A 21,474-nucleotide genomic window follows, 5' to 3' on the forward strand; every position below is an offset into this window, starting at 1 on the left:
ACCTAAGAAGCAATGATTCCGATTCATCTTGGCATCTGATTTTATTCTAATGGGTTAAATTGGGTTCACTTTTACAATTATCCCGGGTTTGACTGCGTGGTATTGCATGACAACTCGCAGTTTCATCGGGTTTGGCAAAGCGAGGTTGCTTCATGAATCCGTATATCATATCACATCAGATCAGGCTGAAGTTTGCTGTTTAGCGACTCCATTTGAGAGGCTTTTTATGAAAGTGGGAAGGCTTGATGCAGCCCATGGCTGGTTCAGTGCGATTTGAAAAAAAAAAAATGTGGAGAGAAGGCAACAACACGGGGTTTGCTGCTCAGCTGTGAATAAGCACAGAACGAAAAAAACCGACATGATGGGGAAACGCTCAGCTCACGACAATATTTTTAGCAGCCTCTCAGTTCTCGCCTTTTTTTAATTTCCTAATATGTTCTTTGCTTTATTAGTTTTATTTACAACCAGCTCCCCATTAACACCTCACCTGATTACAGAGGAGCTGAGACAGCTAATCAAGAAGATCCAGCGAACCAGCCAAAATTGAGAGGTGGGATTTATTTTTGCTTTCATTCATGATTCTTCTTTATTTATGTATCTTGTTTTGGAAAATATTTCGAAACAAACAGAAAAGAAATGGCAGGTATAAGTGGATGTTGCTGAGAGGTCGGAGGTTAGAAATTCACGTCAATTCCACATTAGGGGCTATGTAGAGGGGGGGAAGAAGGGAGAGGGAGGTAAAAAAAATCTTTCCACCAAGCAGCTTGTTTATTTTAATTAACATAGGGATCCTCTGCTAGAAACAAGGAACAACCTCCATCTACTGGCTAGATCATTGCGTTTCTTCTCCATCCAAACCCCATCCCTCATCACTCATTAAGGAGGGTACAATTTTGGAAGAAGCTTCTAAGGTCTCAAGGTAAGCTTCTGCATGACTCTTCAGTAGCAATGCAGCTATTTAGAGCTCACGGATGTCATTTGCGGGGTGTTTCTTTGGCGTGGCGGGTTGTTGGTTTGTTTTTTTTAAAAAAAACCCAACACAGAATGGTGGTTGTTTCCCCAGGTGTATTCGCAGACAACATTTGGTGCATCTGTGTTTTAATCTAGAAAAATAGCAGCCTGGGAAGACTGAACAACTCAGCTCAATGGAAAAAGGAGGGAGGGAGGGAAGGAGCTTGGTTTATTTCTTGCCTTTTCTTTCTTTTTTTTTTTTTTCTTTAACGGAATGGCTTTTTTTTTTCACCTGTCTCTGAATCTAGCCTGTAAGGGAGTCTTTTGCAAAAGCAGCAAAACATGATAATTTCCAGCGGCTTAATTACAACTGGAGTGCAAATACGATTAAGGTTAATATCAGACAACTAAGAAGCTGACAATGCTGAGGTCCTTGGCGGTGAACAGTTTCGTGTTAGACAATAATCTGCCTCTCTCGCTTTCTTCTGGCTGTGTGATCACTTGTTCGTGGTCAGTCACAGAGCTCGGATACGGAGATGTGTGTCTGGGATTACTACGCCAAGCACCTAATCGTTTATTATTTAAATATCATCTCCTTAAGCAAATGAATACGTGTCTTAATTTACATGTTTTCAGATTACCGGGAAGTACAAGCACGTTGGAGGTTTGTGGTTTTTCATTCGATGATGTTTACGGTTCAAGATGCGCTTGTGGTCCTCGCAGAGCCAGGCACGGCGCAACCAGGGCTGCCAAGCAGCCCCTTTCCCGTTTCTGTAACGCAATAATCCCAAAGTCGGTCTGCGGTGCTGCACTCGAGAGGACTCGAGGCGAGAAAAAGGCGGTGAGGGTAAAATTTTAAACTGTGTCGGCCTTTTTTTTTTAAAAAAAAAAAAAAAGCAACCCATGTCAGTGCTGCAAAAGCCATCAGCTACATCTGATGCCGTCGCCGAGAGGCGTAACTCTGCTCGGATGCGCTTTGTGCCCAGGTACCTCGCTCTAGCCGCGGGCTGAACGAGGCGGGGAGGTTGGTCAGTAATAGCGCCCTGCTCCACCGCAGCCTCGTCGAGAAGAAAACAGGGCGTTAGGTTTTAAAAGTAGACCTGGCTTTACCAGCCGACTCGGGATCCTGCTGCCGGTGTCACGGTTTGAATTCCTGGAGAGGTTCAAGCGCCTCGCGGATGCCGGTACCTGGCGGGCTCGGCGTGCGGCTCCTGCCCGGGGCCCCCGGGGGCTGAGCCTGGAGCCTTTCTGCTCAAAGAACTCCCCACCCCTCCTGAACGCCCTTTCTTTTCCTCTAATTATTGTCGGTCAATTATTAATTTGCATGTAGACCTTGTCCTAAATCCTCAGAACCGAGCACGAGCTCGTTCACGCTGGGATGGGCTTCAGCCCGTAGCCCGTGGCCAGGGAGAACAAGGGAGAACAAGGGCTCCGCGGCGGAGCGGATCCCGGAGCCCGCACGCTGTAATCCGCTAATTAGGAAGGTAGAAAGGGCTCCGGCGGGCCGGGGTCAGCCCGGGGTGGGCAGCGGCAGGGCAAGCGTTTTACCTGTAGCCGTGAATTCCCCCTCGTCCTCATCACCTCGGGGAGCCCGGGTGCAGCCTCACAGAAAGGGAAACCCCGAGAGCGCCTGTCAGGTTCCTAAAATATTCCACACAGCGCCCGTCAGAGACCCTTCCCAAAATGTGAAAGGAGATAAAGGCGCCCTGCGCTGTGGAGCCACGTTCAGAGGCGAAGTGCTAATGTAAATGGATCCCCAAGGGATAAACTGGTAGATTTGGGTTTTAGACGCCCTGTTGTGTTCTTTGTGAGCTCCCCTCTCCCCTCTCCAAGCAAACCAGCAGACCTGTGTAGGGACCCTGCTGCTATAGCGGCAACCCCGCCACCAGCCTGCCTAGAGCAGCGAGGGCTGAGATCTCAGAAACAGTGAAATAGATTTACCTTGATCTCCTACAGGCCTTTTGGAAATGGAGAAGTCACGTTTGATGCTAGCGACAAACTTTTAGTGTCCCTTTAGGTAAGAATTGGTCTGCCAACATTAAGATGTTAATCAGAAAACGCCTTGGAAAGCCCTGGCCTCCTTTACTGGAGCAGCAGCAGCCAGTAGCGTATCCTTAACCGTACCTGATGGAGCAGAAAGAAAGGACCCTCTAATTAATTAAGTGTGCCCAACCGGAGGAGCTTTAGTCATTTCTGAGTTTCGTTATGACTCTGCCCAATTATTCCTAACGGCGCCGTCGAGCTAAGGTCGAGATGGGGTTTTAACAAACAATATTTGCGGTGTCTCCGGCTCGGACCGGCGCTTCGCGGCTGCACCTGCCGGTGCCGTGTGGGTGAGCAGCGCACGTCGGGGGGAGGCGAGGGGAGCGGTGCCGGCACCCGCAGGGCCCGCACTGCCTCAGGAGTGGGGGGGACCCGCGGGGCCGCCGGAGGGAGCCGGGCTCCCCCGGCCCCTCCTCCTTTGCCAGAGGGCGCGATGAGTTTGTCCGTCCTCAGACCGGCCGGGGCCGCTCCCGAGGGCTCCGCAGGGAGTCTCTGGGGAGCCGGGCGCTATGGGGCGTGCGGGCCGTTTCCAGGAGAGCAGGCGCAACGCGAGCCTGAGGCAGGGCGAGTTACCCCTGACAACATATCTGGACAGGAATAAAGGAACATATCCTTCAAAGGAAAAAAAAAAAGAAACCAACCAAACTCAGACCGTGAACGTGCCGTTGGAGTGGAAAGATTGTACGGCAATCATTAGAAATAGTCTCCAGGTGAGATCTGTTCACCTCTGCCCACAGCAGCCGCTGCAGCCCCTCGCCCAGCGGCAGCGACTCGGGGCGTGCGGGGAGCGAGAGCTCCCGCAGGGGATTAACCCGCTCCCGCTGCGCCGCCGCCAGACCCCCAGCTCCTGCCCCCCCGGCCCCGGCTCCTGCCCCCCCAGCTCCTGTCCCCCCGGCCCCGGCTCCTGCCCCCCCGGCTCCTGCCCCCCCGGCTCCTGCCCCCCCGGTGCTGGTGGCGGCGTTCGGCAGCTCCGCCGGCCACCCTGCCCCGGCGGGACCCGGGGGACAAGGAGGGAGCCTCCCCAGTCCCCAGGGCGGCGGGATCCCGAGCGAACAGCTCCCGTAGCCCGGACTGAATCACCTTGTTTATTTTTTTTTCCCGATGGCTTGTTGTGCTAATTGACTTGTTTTCTCCAAGGAAAGCCTATGTCTCTCCCTCCTCCTTCCCTACACACATTCTTTTTTTCCTTCCGTCGCCCCCCTCTCCCCCCCCCCCCCCCTTTTTTTTGTTTAAAACTCTCCTGTGCTGGAGACTACGGTTTGTGGAGGGATCTACCCGTTTGAAGGGAGATTCCCTTACCCCTTTGAGTCTCCTCAGTTTTATAGCTATTACTCTTATTAAAACGCACACACACATACAACGCATTGATTTCCATCCAAAAGGGCTAATTACATTACTTACAGTAAATAGCAGCCCTGCTGTCCAAGGTCTAGTGTGCCAACAGAGAAAAAAATCCCGGCTTATTTCACTTGATTGACTTCATCTTTGTGTGAAATTGTGTTTTATGAGCTGTATTCTGGCACTCGGAGGAATGTAGCAACATTCAATCTGCAAATAACATTAATTTTAGCTACTTAGGGGGAAAGAGAAGGGAGGAAACTGGCTGCCTGAATCTTGGGTTACATGGAAGAGGTGACTCGAGGAGCCCCCGAGGATGTCTCTGGGATGCTGTGGAGAGGAAGTGGGGGCTGGGGTCCTTCTTTCACTAGTCGCGCTCGGGTTTGGTGCGGAGCGTCCCCCGGGGAACAGGGAGCGCGGAGCTGCCGCCAGGAAGATCCTTCAGTAGGGATCGAGGTGTCAGGAAACAGGCGGCAGCTGTTCCAGGGGAAGGCAGGGAAGAGTGGTGTGAAAAGTAAGTAGGAAAAGGGGGAAAGGAGGGGAGTGGGGGAGCAGAGAGAGCGAGATTGGCCGGGAAGGAGCGCATCACGCAGCGCCCCGCGTCCCCCACACGCACAGCCCGCGGCCGGGGAGAGGGCGAGCGCGGCCCCGGGCCGCTCGGCTCCGCTCCGCCGGGGTCCGGGGCTGCCCCGGGGGTCCCTCCCGCGGGGGGACGCTCCCCGGCGGCAGCGGAGACCCCCTGAGCCCCCCCCCCCCTGAGCTCCCCTCAGCCGCCTCCGGGGCGCAGGGAGCGGTCCGGCCGCCCCGTCCCGCCACGGCGCTTCTCCCCCCGCTCCGCTTCTCCCCCTGCTCCGCGTCCCGCGCGGGTCCTGCCCGAGGGACCGTGGAGCGGAGCGGCCCCCGGGCCGCCCTGCCCCTCGCAGGCGCCGTCGCCGCCGACTCCCGGGACTCGGCGTTTGGGGGAGGTGATAAACCCACCCCACCCCCAGCCCCGGCCGCGGTGTTTGTCGCTGCTTGCCCATCACTAGGGGTTGAGGGGAGTATGACAGGTCTTTGTTGTCTGAATAAAAATCAGCGGCAGCTCGAGGGAGAGAACTCCTCCTACTAAATTATCAAAAATGGGCTGGCTTTAGTCTCTTAACAAATTGGACAGAGCTCCGGAAAGCAGCAGTCCCAAATCCAACCTACAGGCACTGGGAACTTTAAAGCAACCAGGGACTGCTGAAAATAGCATTTCTTTTTGCTTTCTTTGTATTCAAAACTATATCTTTTCCCGACCGATTCTACTGCCCCAGGTCTAAGTCTCTCCGGTCAGGAGCCCCAGCTCTCCAGAGCAGTAACAGATCCTTTAGCTCGCTTTTATTATTTTATTTTTTAAAAATAATTATTACATTTTCTCCCCCTTGTTTGTTTTCTGCACATCTTCAGGAAGCCCTCGGTGCTTGCGCAAAGAGACGCTTCTATTGCAACCTCCCTCCCTGCGCTGTGCGCCTCGGTGTAAACATTTTGGATGATCTAGAGACTCTGGGGTCTGTATATGGAAATAGTGGGGTGCAGAGCAGAAGAAAATACTTGTCCTTTCCGTCCCCCAGCCATGCTTTTCCACGGGATCTCTGGAGGCCATATCCAAGGAATCATGGAGGAGATGGAGAGGCGATCCAAGACCGAGTCCCGCCTGACCAAAGGGGGACAGATGAACGGCCGAGAAACGGTAAGAAAGGAGCTGACACTCTTTGCAAAAGAACCCTTGCAAGCACGGACCTGCAGCAGGACAGCACCTGGCTTTAGGGGAGAGAAAGACGCAGCTTCCCCCTGCCCCTTCCCTGCCACCCCTTGCTTGTAGAGCCCCTTCCGAGGCTCCCTGCAAACCCACCCGTAACGCTGGGTGCTGTGCTGGCCAGGCTCAGTTATACATTTGTCTAATCCATATCGTAGCCTGTTCTCTCTAGAGTAGGGGGGAAAAAATATTTTAAATCCTAACGCGGACTCTTTTCCAGTCCTTAAGAAGCAGCCTTTGCCCCTGCTCGGCTCGTCCCAGCACGGCTGCAGCTGGAGTTCCTGAGGTGCGCTTTACTTTGTTTGCACTCCTGGCACCTCCTAAATTAAACCGCAAACCGCGGTTGCTTACTTTTCGTAACCTTTTTTTTTTGTTTGTTTGTTTGAAGTGTTGGATTGATACAAAGAGGCGCTGCTCTCTCTGAACGTTATGCTCGTCGGCTCCTTTGCTGAGCGCTAACTTCTCTATTATTAGCCGAAGGACCAAAATCTTCACAAATGCACTAAAGGGTGGCGGAGAAACCGAGTGTCACGCTGTGTTTTGTGCAAAGCGAGATCTCCCTTTCTCCAACTTGTAGGGCTTCCGCCGATAGCGAGAAAGGTTCCGCACAGAAAGCAACGGCCTGGAAAACCGCTTTAAGGCTTTGAGCCATAGGGTCCTTCCCTCTTCTCTTAAATAAACTCCTGCTTTGTTATATGAGGATTTGCAATGTAAATTCAACTCGCTGCAGAAAAAAAAGGGAGCGAGGAGCGCAACTTCAGATTGGAAAACAGATTTAAAACAGTCGTGACTTTAGAACAAGATGTTCAGGGTTCCCCCCTCCTCCCCCGGTTACTTTTATCAGCAAACGCTGCCGAAAGTTTCCCGGCGGAGCTTTTGTCTCCGCCGTCCCTCCGTCTCCCTTTGTCCCGAGCGACACTCCTCGTGGGGAGCAGATGAATGAGAACTTGCAGAAGTTTGCTGATGAAGAGATGTTAGCTTTGGCTGAAACCAGCCTGTGCCACCCTTGTGTCCGCGGCCCTGCCCGGGGTGGTCAGAGTTAGTGCTCACTGCTCTTTACACTGGTCACCTGTCTCCTTTCTCTTACTCCTGTTTTAAACGGCCTGTTTTCCTTTGGAGACGGGATTTGGGCTGGTTTAAGCATGCCTGAAAATTTACCAGAAAATGAGTGCAAGCCTGCACCCTCTGCCACAAACTTTTGCTGCAGCAAACCGATACTTTCCTACTCTAAATTGCTGTTCTTGTGGAGCGGTCTAAAATTAAAACGGCCAAGTACCAGGGAAGCCCCAGGCTTCAACTTCGGGACCTCCGAAAAGAACGGGCTCTGCTTTTCTTACTGAGGCCTAATCGGTTGCCTTCACATATTGAAATGACATTAGATCGTTAGGAGAGTTTTAATGGGATAAACACGAAAACGGAACGGTCCCGTTCGCCCCTCAAACTTCCCGCCGGGAGCAGCCGGTTCCCTCCCGGAGAGCAGCCGCTGTGTGCGAGCACAGGACCCCGTCCCCCCCCCGCCTGCCTTTCTCTCCCTGTCTTATCCCCTTGTGGTGTGGTTGTTTTGCAGAACATGCCCCCCATGAGCCCCGAGAAGCCTGCTTTGTGTGCTGGTTGTGGAGGGAAGATCTCAGACAGATATTACCTGCTGGCTGTTGACAAACAATGGCACCTCAGGTGTCTTAAGTGCTGTGAATGTAAACTGGCTTTGGAGTCAGAACTCACCTGCTTTGCCAAGGACGGCAGTATTTACTGCAAGGAGGATTACTACAGGTACAGCAATCAGTCCCCGTAGGTTCAAAAGCACGTTCCTCACACCGCATTGCGAGCCGAAACGCTCTTTGCCCCGCACGGGCTTTCAGAGGCAGCTTTTCGCAGTCAGCGATTCCTTAATCCTATAAACGCGGCCCCTCCGAGAAGCCTCGCGCGCCTGAGGACGGGGGGGCGGGCGGGGGGCGCGGGGGCGAGGGAGCAGCCTCGGCTCCCCCCCGGGCCCCGGCGCGGGGCTCCCCTGCCCGCAGCTCCCGCCTCTCCCCCGGGGACCGATCCTGCCCCCGCCGCCCCGTCCCCTTCCCACCCCCCAGAGCCGCGGTCCCCCCCGCGGCCCGAGGCGGGCGGCACTGGGGCAAGTTCTGCCTTTACCTTTCCAGCTGATGCCCGCTTTTCCGTTTCCTTCAGAAGGTTCTCCGTGCAGAGATGTGCCCGCTGCCACCTTGGGATCTCGGCCTCCGAAATGGTCATGAGAGCCAGGGAGTCGGTCTATCACCTGAGCTGCTTCACCTGCACCACCTGCAACAAGACTCTGACCACGGGCGATCACTTCGGCATGAAGGACAACCTGGTTTACTGCAGGGCCCACTTCGAGTCCCTTTTGCAAGGAGAATACCCCCCGCAGCTCAGCTACACCGAGCTGGCGGCCAAGAGCGGAGGGCTGGCCCTGCCTTACTTCAACGGCACCGGCACCGTCCAGAAGGGGAGGCCGAGGAAAAGGAAGAGCCCTGCCCTGGGAGTGGACATCGTCAGCTACAACTCAGGTGGGAAACACACGCCGAAGCTCCCTCCCGCTCCTCCGAAAAGAGCGTTTCGGGCTCCCCCCCGGCCAGGCAGCGCGTGGGTAACAGCCGGGCCGAGTCCCGCTTCACCACTGGAAAATCAAACAAACGGCGCTCGGAGGGCCGGGCGCTCGCAGGAGAGCTGACAGCAGCCCGTCTCAGAGCCTGTCCTGGCCTATTAATGTCAAACACCCAAATTTAGCCACTTCCCAGGGTAAAGAAAAGAAAAAAGGAAAGAAAAAAAAAATCCCAACCCCAAACCCACAACATTCTTTTCCTATAAGAACCTCAGGGACAGTGTTATCGCTATTTGTTTTTTTATTAGCAAAAGGCACTTCACCACTTAGGCCAGAAATCAGAAGTAACCAAACGGCTAGGAACGAAAAAATACAATAAAATTCATAGTATATAGCTCCTACAATGCCGGTGCAGTATGCACATAACTTGATATAGATATTCAGTTTATATAAATCCATTCTTCAGGCTAAATAATCCCGTTTTACCGGCACATAAACGATCAAACCGTACAAGAGGCCAACGAATAAATGTTGTCGCCCGTAACTAAGCCCGAACAAAAGTAATCAAGGAGAACAGTTTCTCCTCTTTGAACGGCAGGGAAGGAACAAGGGTTGCCCTGTATTAAATTTCTTCCCCAGCTCCAGTCGATTAAGCACCCGAAGTGCCCAGCCGCTCAGCGTTAGGGGCCAGAGGTGAAGGAGTTTCAGGTATGACCAAGTTTAAGCTGCCTTTCATGAGATGGAAGGCCAAAGCAGCAAGGGTAAACCCGAATTAACGAGCTCCCGATTCTGAAAATTATTTTAGCGAAACTTTGAGGTCCCCACGGACGGTAACGATGAACGAAGGGCGTGGGGAGCCAGAGCCGCGCACGGTGCATCCCGCGAAGTGGGGAGCCGGGAGAGGGGCCAGGGCCTCTCCTTCCAACATACACTCCGGTTTGGGCTCGGAGCTCTCTCCCCTCCACCCAAGTTCGAGCCGCCGCCGCCGGGATCCGCGAGGAAGCGCCCCCCGCCCCGCGCCCCCGGCCCTCCCCCGGCTCCTCCTCTGGGGCCGCTCGCGGAGCCGCTTCAGCTGGGAACCGGGGGGCTGCGCGAGGCTGTTTCATCTCCTCTGATGCGTAGACCTTGGAGCCAGGGTAATCACTGCGCTAATTGTTCCCTGTTAATTGAAGATGACATTGGAATCCTTGGCTGCGGAGCGGCTTCCAATCAATCCTGAAAGCTGCTAAAGAAAAGGGAACCTGCAGCGCGGCCCAGGCCCGCTCGGGCCCGGCCGGAGCGCGGCTTTTCCCGTGCGCTCCGCGCTGCCGATCCGGATCCCCCAGAGCCCTCAGCGGAAACGTTTAGAGGGGAAAATTGCCGCTAGAATTAGGGCCAGAACTTAGGGAAGGATGAAGAGCTGTAGATACGGTAAAACACCCTTAAACTTCAGGTCAGGATGTTGTTTGCAAAGGCCGCCAGAGTTTTCCTGTGCCAGTCCCCAAGCTCCCCTTCCTCACAACAACGGGGCACGCGAGGTGAGCCCGGCCTGCTCGTGGGAGCAAACAGCACCGGCCACCGAGGAAAGAGCTCGCTGAGATCTCTGAGAATCCTCCGGGCAACAGAAAGGGAAAACAAACAAACAAACAAACAAACAAAACCCCCAAGCCGCTCTCTACAGCTACCTGAAAGGAGGTTGTGGAGAGGAGGGTGATGGCCTTTTCTCCCAAGTGACAGGGGACAGGACGAGAGGCAATGGCCTCAAGCTCCGCCAGGGGAGATTTAGGCTGAACATTAGGAAAAAATTTTTCACAGAAAGGGTCGTTGGGCACTGGAACAGGCTGCCCAGGGAGAGGGTTGAGTCACCTTCCCTAGAGGTGTTTAAGGGATGGGTGGACGAGGCGCTGAGGGACATGGTTTAGTGTTGGATAGGAATGGTTGGACTCGATGATCCGGTGGGTCTTTTCCAATCTAGTGATTCTGTGATTCTATGTGATGCTTTGGACTCGGTCTGGATGGCTGAGAAATTTGATCTGTTAGGGCCGTGATTTTTTAACAAAGCATTATCCAGCCATGCCCACGCGGTCTCGAGAAAACACACTTCGCAGCCGAGCTGAGCATCCCCTGCAAACGACTCCAGCCCGCTGACCCCCTGCGCTCCAGAGCCAGGGGAGGAACACCAACCTCTGACAGTTGCGAAACGAGATGCAGTAGGTGAAATCGCTACTCGAAAAAACCAAAAAATCTCTAAATAATTACCAGCCCCTTTCCCAAACGCTTTTTCCGTTCCCCGTCCGGTAATTCAGTATCGTCTCTCGCACGTAACCATTTACAAAGGGCAAGCGGTCCGCAGAAAATGAAATGTTGGACACACGAGGGAGAAGCGGGGCACGGGTAGGATCCCGTCCCGCCCCGCAGCCCTCGGGAGGGCTCCTTCTCCCGGCCACTCGCTGCTCTCCGTCCTGCCCCGTTGCGGAGGGTGCCCGGGGGGCTCGCTTCTCCCCTCCCGGCTCGGCTCGGGGTCCCGAGGGGCAGCGGCGCAGCCCTGACCCGCTCCTCGCCCCTCCGCGCTGGAGCTCAGCGAGCCGCCAGCCCCTAAAAGGACGCCACAAGTTTGCTGCTGTCGCTCGGTGCCCGGTTCGAACCGCGAACTGAACGGCCCCAGCAAACCGAGGCGTGTCTGCCCCGGCACGGAACGAACCGCACTTTGCAAAACGAAACGGTGCAGTAACGGATTAACCCAAAACTTCCTCGAGCTGAGCACAAAAATACAGGTATTCACATCTGGCTCAGGGCTGTGTGCACGTTTTGTTTCGGGGGAGCTGAGCACGGGGCCAGAATGGAAAATCGGATTCTGCTGCCCAATCTGCAACAGCTTTTCTATTCTGCACGTTGTTTAGTAGTTTAATTTCTGTTTCTCGGCTCCTCGGTTGTAAAGTGGAAACACAACAATAAATAACTCAAAATGTTATGAGGTAAAAGACGTTCCTAGTTGCAAGCCGTCTGGACTTAATGTGAAAAATGGAAGAAACTATTCAAAAGTACTTAAAACATTCGAGGCTTTTTCTATATTACCTCTTATATCATAAAATTAATATGTATTTTGAGGGAAGCTGTGTTGACTTACAGCACACAGGATATAGAAATGAGATGGTGAAGAAGATTTCCCTAGGAAAATATTTTACACAGCTGTTGCTTGAAGAGCTGTGTACTTTATTTCACTTTATACATATGTGTGTGTGTGAAAAACTATGAAGACTTCATCTGAAGAATTCTTGGCAATAAAAAGTCTTCTAGCTCTTTCCAAAGCAAAATTAAACAACCACCCAATCCTACTGCATAGGAATGAGCAACAATACCTTGCCTGATTTTTTGCCTCCCCCCTTAGTTCTCCAGGTGATAGTGTAAAACTCGAATCTATGATGTGGCCAACATAACTTTGTGTCACTCACGTAACATTGATAGTGAGCTAATAAATGGATAAATTAGGATTGTCTGAGGATGCTTGATGCCCTTTTCCCATTTTCTCTTGAAAATAAAAGCCAAAATAAAGTAGATGCAGACAAAAAAAGTAGTTCACAAAACCAAAAGCAGTAAGCAGGACAGAGGAGCTCGAGGAAGTTTTTGGTGCTGCTGTAAACCTGAGTGACCCAAGGAAAACAATACAAACAGCTTGCAACTGTCTGAAGTCAAACCTGAGGACTAAATTCTGGTACTCTGATTTATGTGAGCGTGTAAGTTATGGCCCATGTAGTTTGACTGAAGGTGGTGTGATTGCTTGTGAAAACAAGTAGTAAATATAATCCAAATCTGGTCTGAAGTTGTTTTCAAGGCAACTTTCAACTCCTAGTGTTTTCAGAAGTGTCAGTGTACTTTGTTTGAAAGTGCACATACACTTCGTACCAAGACTAGAAGAAATTCTAGCTATAATTAAATATTCACCTGATTTTCTGTCAGAGTTGTCTTACCAGCATCTGTTCATGTAGACTTGTCTTATAATTCAAAAGAGAAAATATCTTCAAGAAGCTTTTTATTTTCTCCTGGTTTCAAGTTGCTTTGCCTCTGTTTTTAGCACTGTCAACATCAGACTTTGTGTCGTGTGCTTTCGCTGTTTTTCCTTCCCTCTCTTTATTTTTTTTTAGAAATAGGGACCAACTAGGCCTAGTAAATAACTACTAATGAAACCTCGTCTAGTTTATGGATGTTCTAAACCATTTTTAATTAGCTATTCTTTAATTAATATTCCCTGGTATGATGACTCCATTAATTATCTGCTGGCTGACTGAGCTGTCTTTATAAAATGGGATCCTGTAAGTTGGTAACCCATGTGGTTTTTAAGCTAGAAAGAAAAATATAGATGTTTTTCTTACTTTTTTTCCAATACTGTCATTCCTTTTCCCAATATGAAGTAGTGATGCCACAGGCCCTGAGTAGCTGCAACTCGCGCGTACAATTCACACCCATAAAAGTGTAGTCTGGAACAAGCCCATCTGCCATAGACACTTTGAAAATCCTGCATCAGGGAAAGTAGGGAAACTGTCTTAAAGTTTTAATCCACTAGTTGGTTGCTTATAGAAACATCCTAAATCAGTACCAACTAACACCTACTGCTGATCGGGTTTGAATTTGAGGGACTGAATGAAGTGTTGATGCAACTGCTTTCTAGACATGTTTAACAGATGAAGGTCTTTGAGCAGCTCACATGAATTCCCAGGTTGATTCCAAAAGCATTTTTTTGTCAGTAAAAAACCTCCAGATTTTATGCCTTCTCGATGAACTGTCCAAACAAACTTTCCTGCTGTACATTTCCTTTCCTGAGGTGCTTGTGATTTGGGGGAAAAGCTCAGGAACGTTCAAAGAGCTGGTTTGACCTTTCTTCTTCTCTCAAGATAAGAGTGTTTCATTGAGTGAGATTTCAAAATCTGAATGAGATTTCAAATGACTCTCTGAATGCCCAAAGCAAAACCATCACCACAGGGAAAAAACTTGGTTGAAAATAAATGCCAAAGGACAGAGAACTTTCTAAGTCTGCCCTTAGTACATACAGGGCCGGGGGACATCACATGTTTTAAGAATAGGAAAAGGTCATCTTCTGGATCTTTTTTGTCTCATTTAATTACCACATGTGTATTTATCCCTGCACCATCTTAGCACTTCCTTCCTTTTTTTCTTGTTTCTTTGCTTCCAAACAGTATGTGACTCAAGACTTTTGACTTGATTCATTTGTCCTACATGCTGCATGGCCACTAACTCCTTGTTTCATTTTGTTTGTTGAACAGGTTGTAACGAGAATGAGGCAGATCACCTGGACAGAGACCAGCAGCCTTATCCCCCATCCCAGAAAACAAAACGCATGCGCACCTCCTTCAAACACCACCAGCTTCGTACCATGAAGTCCTACTTTGCTATCAACCACAACCCAGATGCCAAGGACCTCAAGCAGCTTGCCCAGAAAACGGGCCTGACCAAGAGAGTTCTGCAGGTAAGAAGGAAATTCACATTCTTGACAGACTTTTCCCCTACTCCTGCCAGTCAATAGCGTTTCCCTCATGTGTAACAGTAGCGATATACGTAGAGATACTTTTGCTAGATATGTCCCTAGTGGGTGCACTGTGGGGTACCGTATTATACAGCAGGAGTGTTGAAGGTTTGCCCTACCACCCCAAGGCAGTCAAATACTAAAATGCTATTTGTAATTGATTGCATACTCAACACGAGGAAACTGTCTCCAGAGTCTACCAACTCTGTGGTGTAGTCTCTCTGTGGTGATGTTATCAAGTGTACAGGTAGCAAATCTATTCATCCTATACACACTGGGTGAAGCCTTTGGGCTCCCCTGAAGTACTTAATGTTGCCCCTCAGTGAGCAGATCCCCTGATACGTAGGAAGCAAGCTTTGAACAATACGATCCTCCAGGACCAGCTGGCTCGCTGCTTCAATGCCTGTTAGACAACAATTACTATTAAGGGCCTATAGAATAAAAAGTCACTTCCCTGTGAAGGACAACCTAGTAAATTACATAAAAAAATCCCTATTTGGTGTGTGCTAGTTCAGTGAAGTTAAAGTGAGGTGTGTGTTATATGCAGAGTACCAAACAAGGGCAGCAGTCAAGGTAGTAGGAGAATCTATTAGGAGCAAGTCCTTGTCCGTGTTACATGTCGCCTAAAACATTTTTAGTAAACCTTACAGAACAGAAAGACTAGGGCTACCCATATCATCCATCCTTATGATAGGGATGGTGTAATTGCCGCTCCTTCCTCTTCAGTCTTATAAAATGATTGAGGCACACTTTCAGCCTTGGCAAAAATCTGCTTGGTCACCCTTCCCCTCAATCTTTACCAAGTCTCTTGTCCTCACACCTACCCAATCCAAGAGTACAGTACATGGCCATCAAGAAAGTTGCTTTCCTTGGGTGAGTGAGGAAGCAGATTTTTTTCTTAAGGCTGCTCTGTGAGGTCTGCACACTGGGTTGCAGCGTTCCAGTGAGCACCCATAGCAGTGGGCTTTGTATGCAGGGTCCCGCCTATGAAAGAGTTAGTACCACCACTAGCAAGTGAAGCTGTAGAGTAACTTACCTGATTTGCCACGCAAAACCAGACACCAAATAAATGATTTAAAAGCAAGAACAAAGACGAAAATAAGCAAAGCAAAACAAAACAAGCATCGGTAAAGAAATCAATTGGGATTGGTTTGCAGGTTTGGTTTCAAAACGCAAGAGCCAAATTCAGAAGGAACCTTTTGCGGCAGGAGAATGGGGGTGTCGATAAAGCTGATGGCACCTCACTACCGGCACCGCCCTCAGCAGACAGCGGCGCACTCACTCCACCCGGCACTGCGACCACTTTAACAGACCTGACCAATCCCACTATCACTGTAGTGACATCAGTGACCTCTAACTTGGACAGCCACGAATCCGGGAGCCCCTCACAAACTACCTTAACGAACCTTTTCTAACATTTCAGTTTTGTGTTTGGTTTTTTTTTTAATTCCTACTCTTCTTCTTTATTATTATTATTATAATTATTATTTTTATTATTTTCAAGCCTTTTTTTAAAAAAAATAACAAACCCAAAAAATATTTGGGAAAATAAACAGCTTGATGTGTAGCATCTGCAGCCACTTGGCAAATGAGTTTGAAGTAATATGTTGCTATAATAAACGAACATTTATTGTTGATAAATTGCGCTCAAATTTTTAGAAGTAATTATTCAGTTTTCAAATAACTGAAGAGAAGTTTATAAATAATTCTAATAAGTGCCTCTTAAAATTGTATGTTACTTATTTCCAGAACCTTGAAAAAATGATTACCACCACAAAATAAAAACAATATTCTTTTCCCTCCTTGATAACCTGAAAAAATCAGTTTAATTATAGCTAAAAGAATGCTGCTCCAGGATTGTATGTTTATTTACAGCATTTAAGAACCCCAAATTTAACTTTATTTTTATAATTCATCTAAAAGATTTGTATGATTTATTTTTTAAATGTTGAAAAATAAATACAAAATGAATTAAACTGATTATTGAAATAGTCAGACTGGAAGTGCCAGTGCTTTTTTTCTAATGCATTAGTCACAAGCCTGATCCATCCTCCCTGAGCACTGGGGATTCTCACTGGGATAGCTAAATGCTCCTCTGTCCTCTGCTGGGACATCCTTGGCCACCACTGGAAGCTGGGCTTGGATGGAGGGCCTGGATGGAGGGCTTGGAGAGAGAGACCCAGTGATGAGAGTGCAAGTGGGTGAGGATGGCAGGATCAGGCTATTGGTCTCCAAACTTGTGTCCTGTACTTTGAGGAGGCAAGATCCGGAAAGCACTCTCCAGAATAAACTCACTCCTGTAAAGATATTATCAAGGTTTTAGCAGCAGAATAACAGCTTTAGTGAGGAATCTTGTTGATCTGAAATATCGTATAAGGAGGGTTTTTCATTTTTGTCTGTCAAACAGCTCTGATTTGGAATTAAAAAAAATAAGTGCAGTTTGCTATGTGGCCTTGATGCCGTACCATTAAATCTGTCCAGCTACTTTTAGTGAGCACAAAAGTAGTTTCCAGGAAGACATACATGTACTGCTAAAATGAGTCTTTGATAAATCATACTTTTCTTTCAGGGAAAATGGAAATAAGCAAAATATAATTTGTTAAGATGTCTAAGGAAAATTATTTCAGTACAATTTATTCATTACTATTTTGAATTTACTTTAGATGTTTCCTGAGATTGTATCAGACACTTTGTTTAACATATGAAATCAAAATCTTTATTTCATTAATCTCTAACATATACTTTAACTTCTTAAACTTTGCATAAAGGAAAAATTGTTAGCAAAAATTATAAAAAAAATGGGAATTGGCAGTGAATAATTTTAAAGCAGATAAACTCAGACGCCTCGTGGATGCTGATCTGAATACATTCTTAGTTTACAATAGTGATCTTTCTTTTTTTAATTTTATTTAAGCTAAAAGTCTGAATGGTCTGGGCAGTGGTGAATGTTCATTTGTATCCTTTTATTGTAGTTGAACACCAATTAGATTGTGGAGAGTCTCAGAAACAAAACAGAACAAAAACCAGTCAAGATCTATGTCTTGCTTTTAGTGGATTGTTAAGAATAACTTTGCACATATACCCCACTTTTTAGACACCATCAAATCTCTTTTTTGGTGGTCAAAGTGGCTATTTAATATATTTTAAAGGTGTCCTTTTTGGCTGTATAAATGTGTGGTTACATATTGACAGTTCACTGCCCACATTAAAGTGCATTATTGTAATTTTTGCTCAGGGTTTTTAGAAAATTAGCACAGAAAAGTAGCTTATTTTTAAAAAAAGATGATGGAAGAGATGTTAACACTGTAATAGAAGAAAGGTGTGTTTGCCATTATATATTTAGCAAGTATGGTTATCATCTTCTATGGATATTAAATCTTGACTTTTCCTATTTCTATTACCTTATGGGCATTTACCACTAACCAGACCAAACGACCTTGGTAAGGCTGAGATCTTTATTAATACACTTTTACAGGTAAAAATATTGATACTTATAAAATTTGTTCTTTGACAGAACAATATATGGTACTAGAGATCTACTTTATTAAGTAGACTAATTAAAACTCAGTTCTACTATGTGCCTTATGATATACCTTGGGAGTAAGTTTGTGGAAAATCAGGATATATGTGTTGTTTGTTAAATTAACTGTTTTAAGCCCTTTTGACACCTCACTAGTTTTGTACTGTTTTACCTCTTATTTCTGAAACTCTTTTTATGGTGTATCCTGTTAGAGGGGACAAACATGTCATAGAAAGCAGTTGTGCACTCTTTCAGATATAGTTGATAAATCCAATAATCTTATATATTGAGCTTCGTGTTTATAGTACAGTAAGTGGTCTAGCAAAATTGTCCATGTTTCTTTGTTTATTGAAAAATGCATTGTATAGAAACTATTTCCCCTAAATATTTATGGACCAAACAATTGTGATATATCCTATTAAATTTGTGTGAATAAACCATTTTGAATCTAAAGAGTTTTATTTCCCATCAGTTTCTTTTTTTTTAATTTAAAGTCTACATGTACCAGTGCGTCTGTCTGCTTTTAAGGTACCTGTGAACAATTGATACTAAACACGGAAACACGAACTTTTAAATATTTTCAAATACAGTTCCTTCTTAGGTTTTCAGTTTCTTCATATTCAGTGTATATGCTACTGCTGGTGCAATATAGATTTTAGTGTTTTAACCCCCTTTTTTGAACATGCAAAGTAATGCCCCACTGATTTGATATCAAACCCCTGTCTTAGACTTCTGAAAAAGCCAGAAAACTAGCAGCTCAAGTAATTGCATGACAAATATAACCTAAATAATATGATGAAATGAATCAAGATTTAATGCTAGGTATATTGAACACAAAATAGAATTGCAGACCCCGAAAAGCCAGGTTGCTCTGTAGTTTAATAAATTGTCACTATGATTTCTTTCAGGGAGAACAAATCATGGGGCATTACAGCCAAACATCCCGACGTTTGAAAATTCCCTAAAGTATTAAAAGAAGGGGAAAAGTTTGATCGGAAATCCACTGCAGTGAAGACAAAGACAATATTAGGTTATGATAATCATACATTTAAAAATCTATTGAGCCAAAAAATAAGAACAAAAGACTTGATGTCATTTCCTGAATGTTAACAAAACATATGTTATTTTATGATGTCTAATTAATGGAACTGAAGGCTTCAACAAATTGTGTGGTATTAAAAAAAAATTTAGAGAAACTATGTATAAAACCAGAGCAACCTGGCAGCAACCTACCCAGCCCATATTTGAAGAAAACTTTTCTTTAAAAAATCACATTTGTCAAGCACAAGTACTTGTAAAATAAAATCTGAGTGCATTCATTCCACTTGCTTGCTAATGTGTACTAGTTGTATCTGTTAAATGGATTTTTGTAAATTCAAAGAGAACTTTTGACTCTTTCAAGACCATAGGAATCAAAACGCAGTAACTTTAGTACTATTGTTTCTGAATTCTTTTTTTTTAAATGAGACAAATCTGCATGCACTTTTCCATCTGTCACATATAGTGTACATTTCTGTATGATGAACTTCTCTTTGATGTTTCTTGTATAATAGCTTTCATTAATAAACATTTTATTTGATGCAAACATAGTTAACTTTATGTAAACACATAGCTAATTGTTCAAATTAATTTAAACTTTCCTTTTAAAAAGAAGCAGTACAGTGCAGTTCCAATATGCTATATATATCCAAAACCAGAAAAAATGAGGTAGCAATACTTTTGCACAGCGTAAAATTATTTCCTTTGGTGTTAACTTTTTAATTTTTTTAACTTCTTGTATAAAACTGTAATTTTTTTTTTAAAGTACCTGTCAGCATCAACAATAAAACAATCCCCAATTCTTCATCAAAACAAGAAAATATAAGCAGTACAGTATATAAAATCCTCAATGAATTTTAGAATGCTAGGATATAATTTGTGGATTCCTGAGCTGTTTACATGCAATGTAAATCATGCAATGTTTACATCACTATGCAATGAGGAAGTATGTTACAAAAAGTTGGTCCTAAGATTGCCAGTCCAAATCACAGATGATTTTTACAAGTCAACAAGCAAGTGTAACAATAACCAGTTCTTAGTAATGAGGTTTTGTAACTGTTAAGCAACTATTTGAAGAAAGATTTTTTAAAAATATATTCCTATTTAGCTGTATAGCCAAAGCGTATGTTAAACAAATTAACATATAAAAGACTTGCCAGAAAATCTTTCATTAAGATGACATTTTTATTATATACTAATGAACCCTATGTAAACAATGTAACTTTTATGAATGATGGACATTAAATATTTCACTTACGTGTATCCTCAGCATTTTGCATGTTTTCTTAAAGTTTTCCAGTTTGAATTCTAAAAAGAAAACCATACAATTATTAACAACATAGAACAAAGTTTTGTACAGATTACTGCTGCGATCTCTGGGAACTGGTAACCAAGAGTGTTCTAATGGCAATAAAAAGGTATCATTTATTGGTGGCAATTATGGGAAGCATTGTTTAAACAACAGTTTTATAGTATGTTGTAAAGTTCTATTTAAAAAGGTTTGCATGGCGGACTTAATTCAGATCAGCTTGATCAGAAATTTAAGAATACTGTGAAATTCTAAAACTGAGCCTTACAAGTATTTATTATTGCAGAAAGTAAGTAAATGTAGGAAAGCAATTATTCATGTCACAACCATAATGTGGTTTCCCCCTGTTGTCCATAGGAATATATTACAAACAATTATTCAAATCAGTAAGTAACTTGGAGGTATTTAGGCCCAAGAAGAAATCTATGTACTATAATTTATTTTTTTTTGTAAATCACTGCATTATTTAACAAGTTACATTTCTTCTCCCCCAATTTGATACTTAGAGGCATATTTCTAGTCTAAATTATTGTCTGTGTGCCTCTTTTTTCACTTGATTTAAATTAGAAATATAAATGATTAAATACTACTGCTGCAATACTAGCTCCACTGAAGACAATGACAAAAAAATCACTGATCGAACCAAAACCAGGACAATTTTATTTCTCTTTTTCTGATTAGAGACATTAAGGTTTGATTTTTCTTAACACCACTGTACTTTGTTTGGAGATAGTCCTGCATGTAGTGCTCAAATTGACCTGGCTGATTGCATTAGCCAATCCAATTTTTTTGAAAGATAATCTCCTGCATTAAGACATTAAGTAAATAGGTTGAAAGGGCAGCATTATGTGAGAAAGAAAAGGAAGGAATAATTTCAGACATGATTTGAGAGAATGCAAGACAAATTTATGTTTTCAGGATTGTCACAACTGAGAAATGTATTGGAGGCCTTTCTAGCAGATACACAGCCACGTCTAGAAGCAACATTTCTCTGCGCTCCTGATCTTGAAAAAGAAGTCAAATAGTGCAGTCCTAGAACGTCTTACTCTGAGTTACTCACCAGAGGAATGGCTTGCTGGACCAGGTCAAACGACAGAAGGCTGACACCACAGCCCACTGAAACTGGTGAATATTCTGTCTTTGACTTCGTGAGCTTTGAACCAGAAGCTGAATGAACATGGAGATTAAATTACTCTCTTTTCCCTAAAGAAAACATAACCTTCAGTATGATACAGCATATATATGACAGCCATGCTGCTCTGTGCTTTGTACTTCATTCTTCAGAGCTGCTAATCCAAGCACCTGGCACATGTATTAAATTGACTTAAAATTTTTTCTTCCTCCTTCACCCAAATACAGGACACAAATAATACTACTGGAATTTCCAGAAGCTACTACAGTGTCAGAGACTTTA

At 45.7% G+C, this 21,474-nt stretch overlaps 1 protein-coding gene across 8 annotated transcripts; it reads left to right on the forward strand.

Moving 5' to 3' along the window:
- The first annotated feature begins 237 nt into the window (after positions 1-237).
- On the forward strand, positions 238-19,648 carry LHX9 (LIM homeobox 9). 8 transcript variants are annotated; one of them, XM_069862488.1, is made up of 7 exons: positions 238-550; positions 787-919; positions 5,925-6,043; positions 7,677-7,879; positions 8,285-8,640; positions 13,934-14,136; positions 15,351-15,975. In XM_069862488.1, exons 3-7 carry the CDS (start codon positions 5,927-5,929, stop codon positions 15,606-15,608), a joined length of 1,137 nt encoding a protein of 378 aa, XP_069718589.1. In that variant the 5' UTR covers positions 238-550; positions 787-919; positions 5,925-5,926; the 3' UTR covers positions 15,609-15,975. The 8 variants fall into 8 exon arrangements, with proteins under 8 accessions (XP_069718589.1, XP_069718584.1, XP_069718583.1 ...); XM_069862483.1 differs by having other exon boundaries at positions 240-550; positions 5,761-6,043; XM_069862482.1 differs by lacking the exons at positions 238-550; positions 787-919 and adding an exon at positions 4,618-4,846.
- The last annotated feature ends 1,826 nt before the right edge of the window (positions 19,649-21,474 follow it).

The sequence above is a fragment of the Phaenicophaeus curvirostris genome, chromosome 8 (assembly GCF_032191515.1).
Source record: "Phaenicophaeus curvirostris isolate KB17595 chromosome 8, BPBGC_Pcur_1.0, whole genome shotgun sequence".
Classification (NCBI taxonomy): domain Eukaryota; kingdom Metazoa; phylum Chordata; class Aves; order Cuculiformes; family Cuculidae; genus Phaenicophaeus; species Phaenicophaeus curvirostris.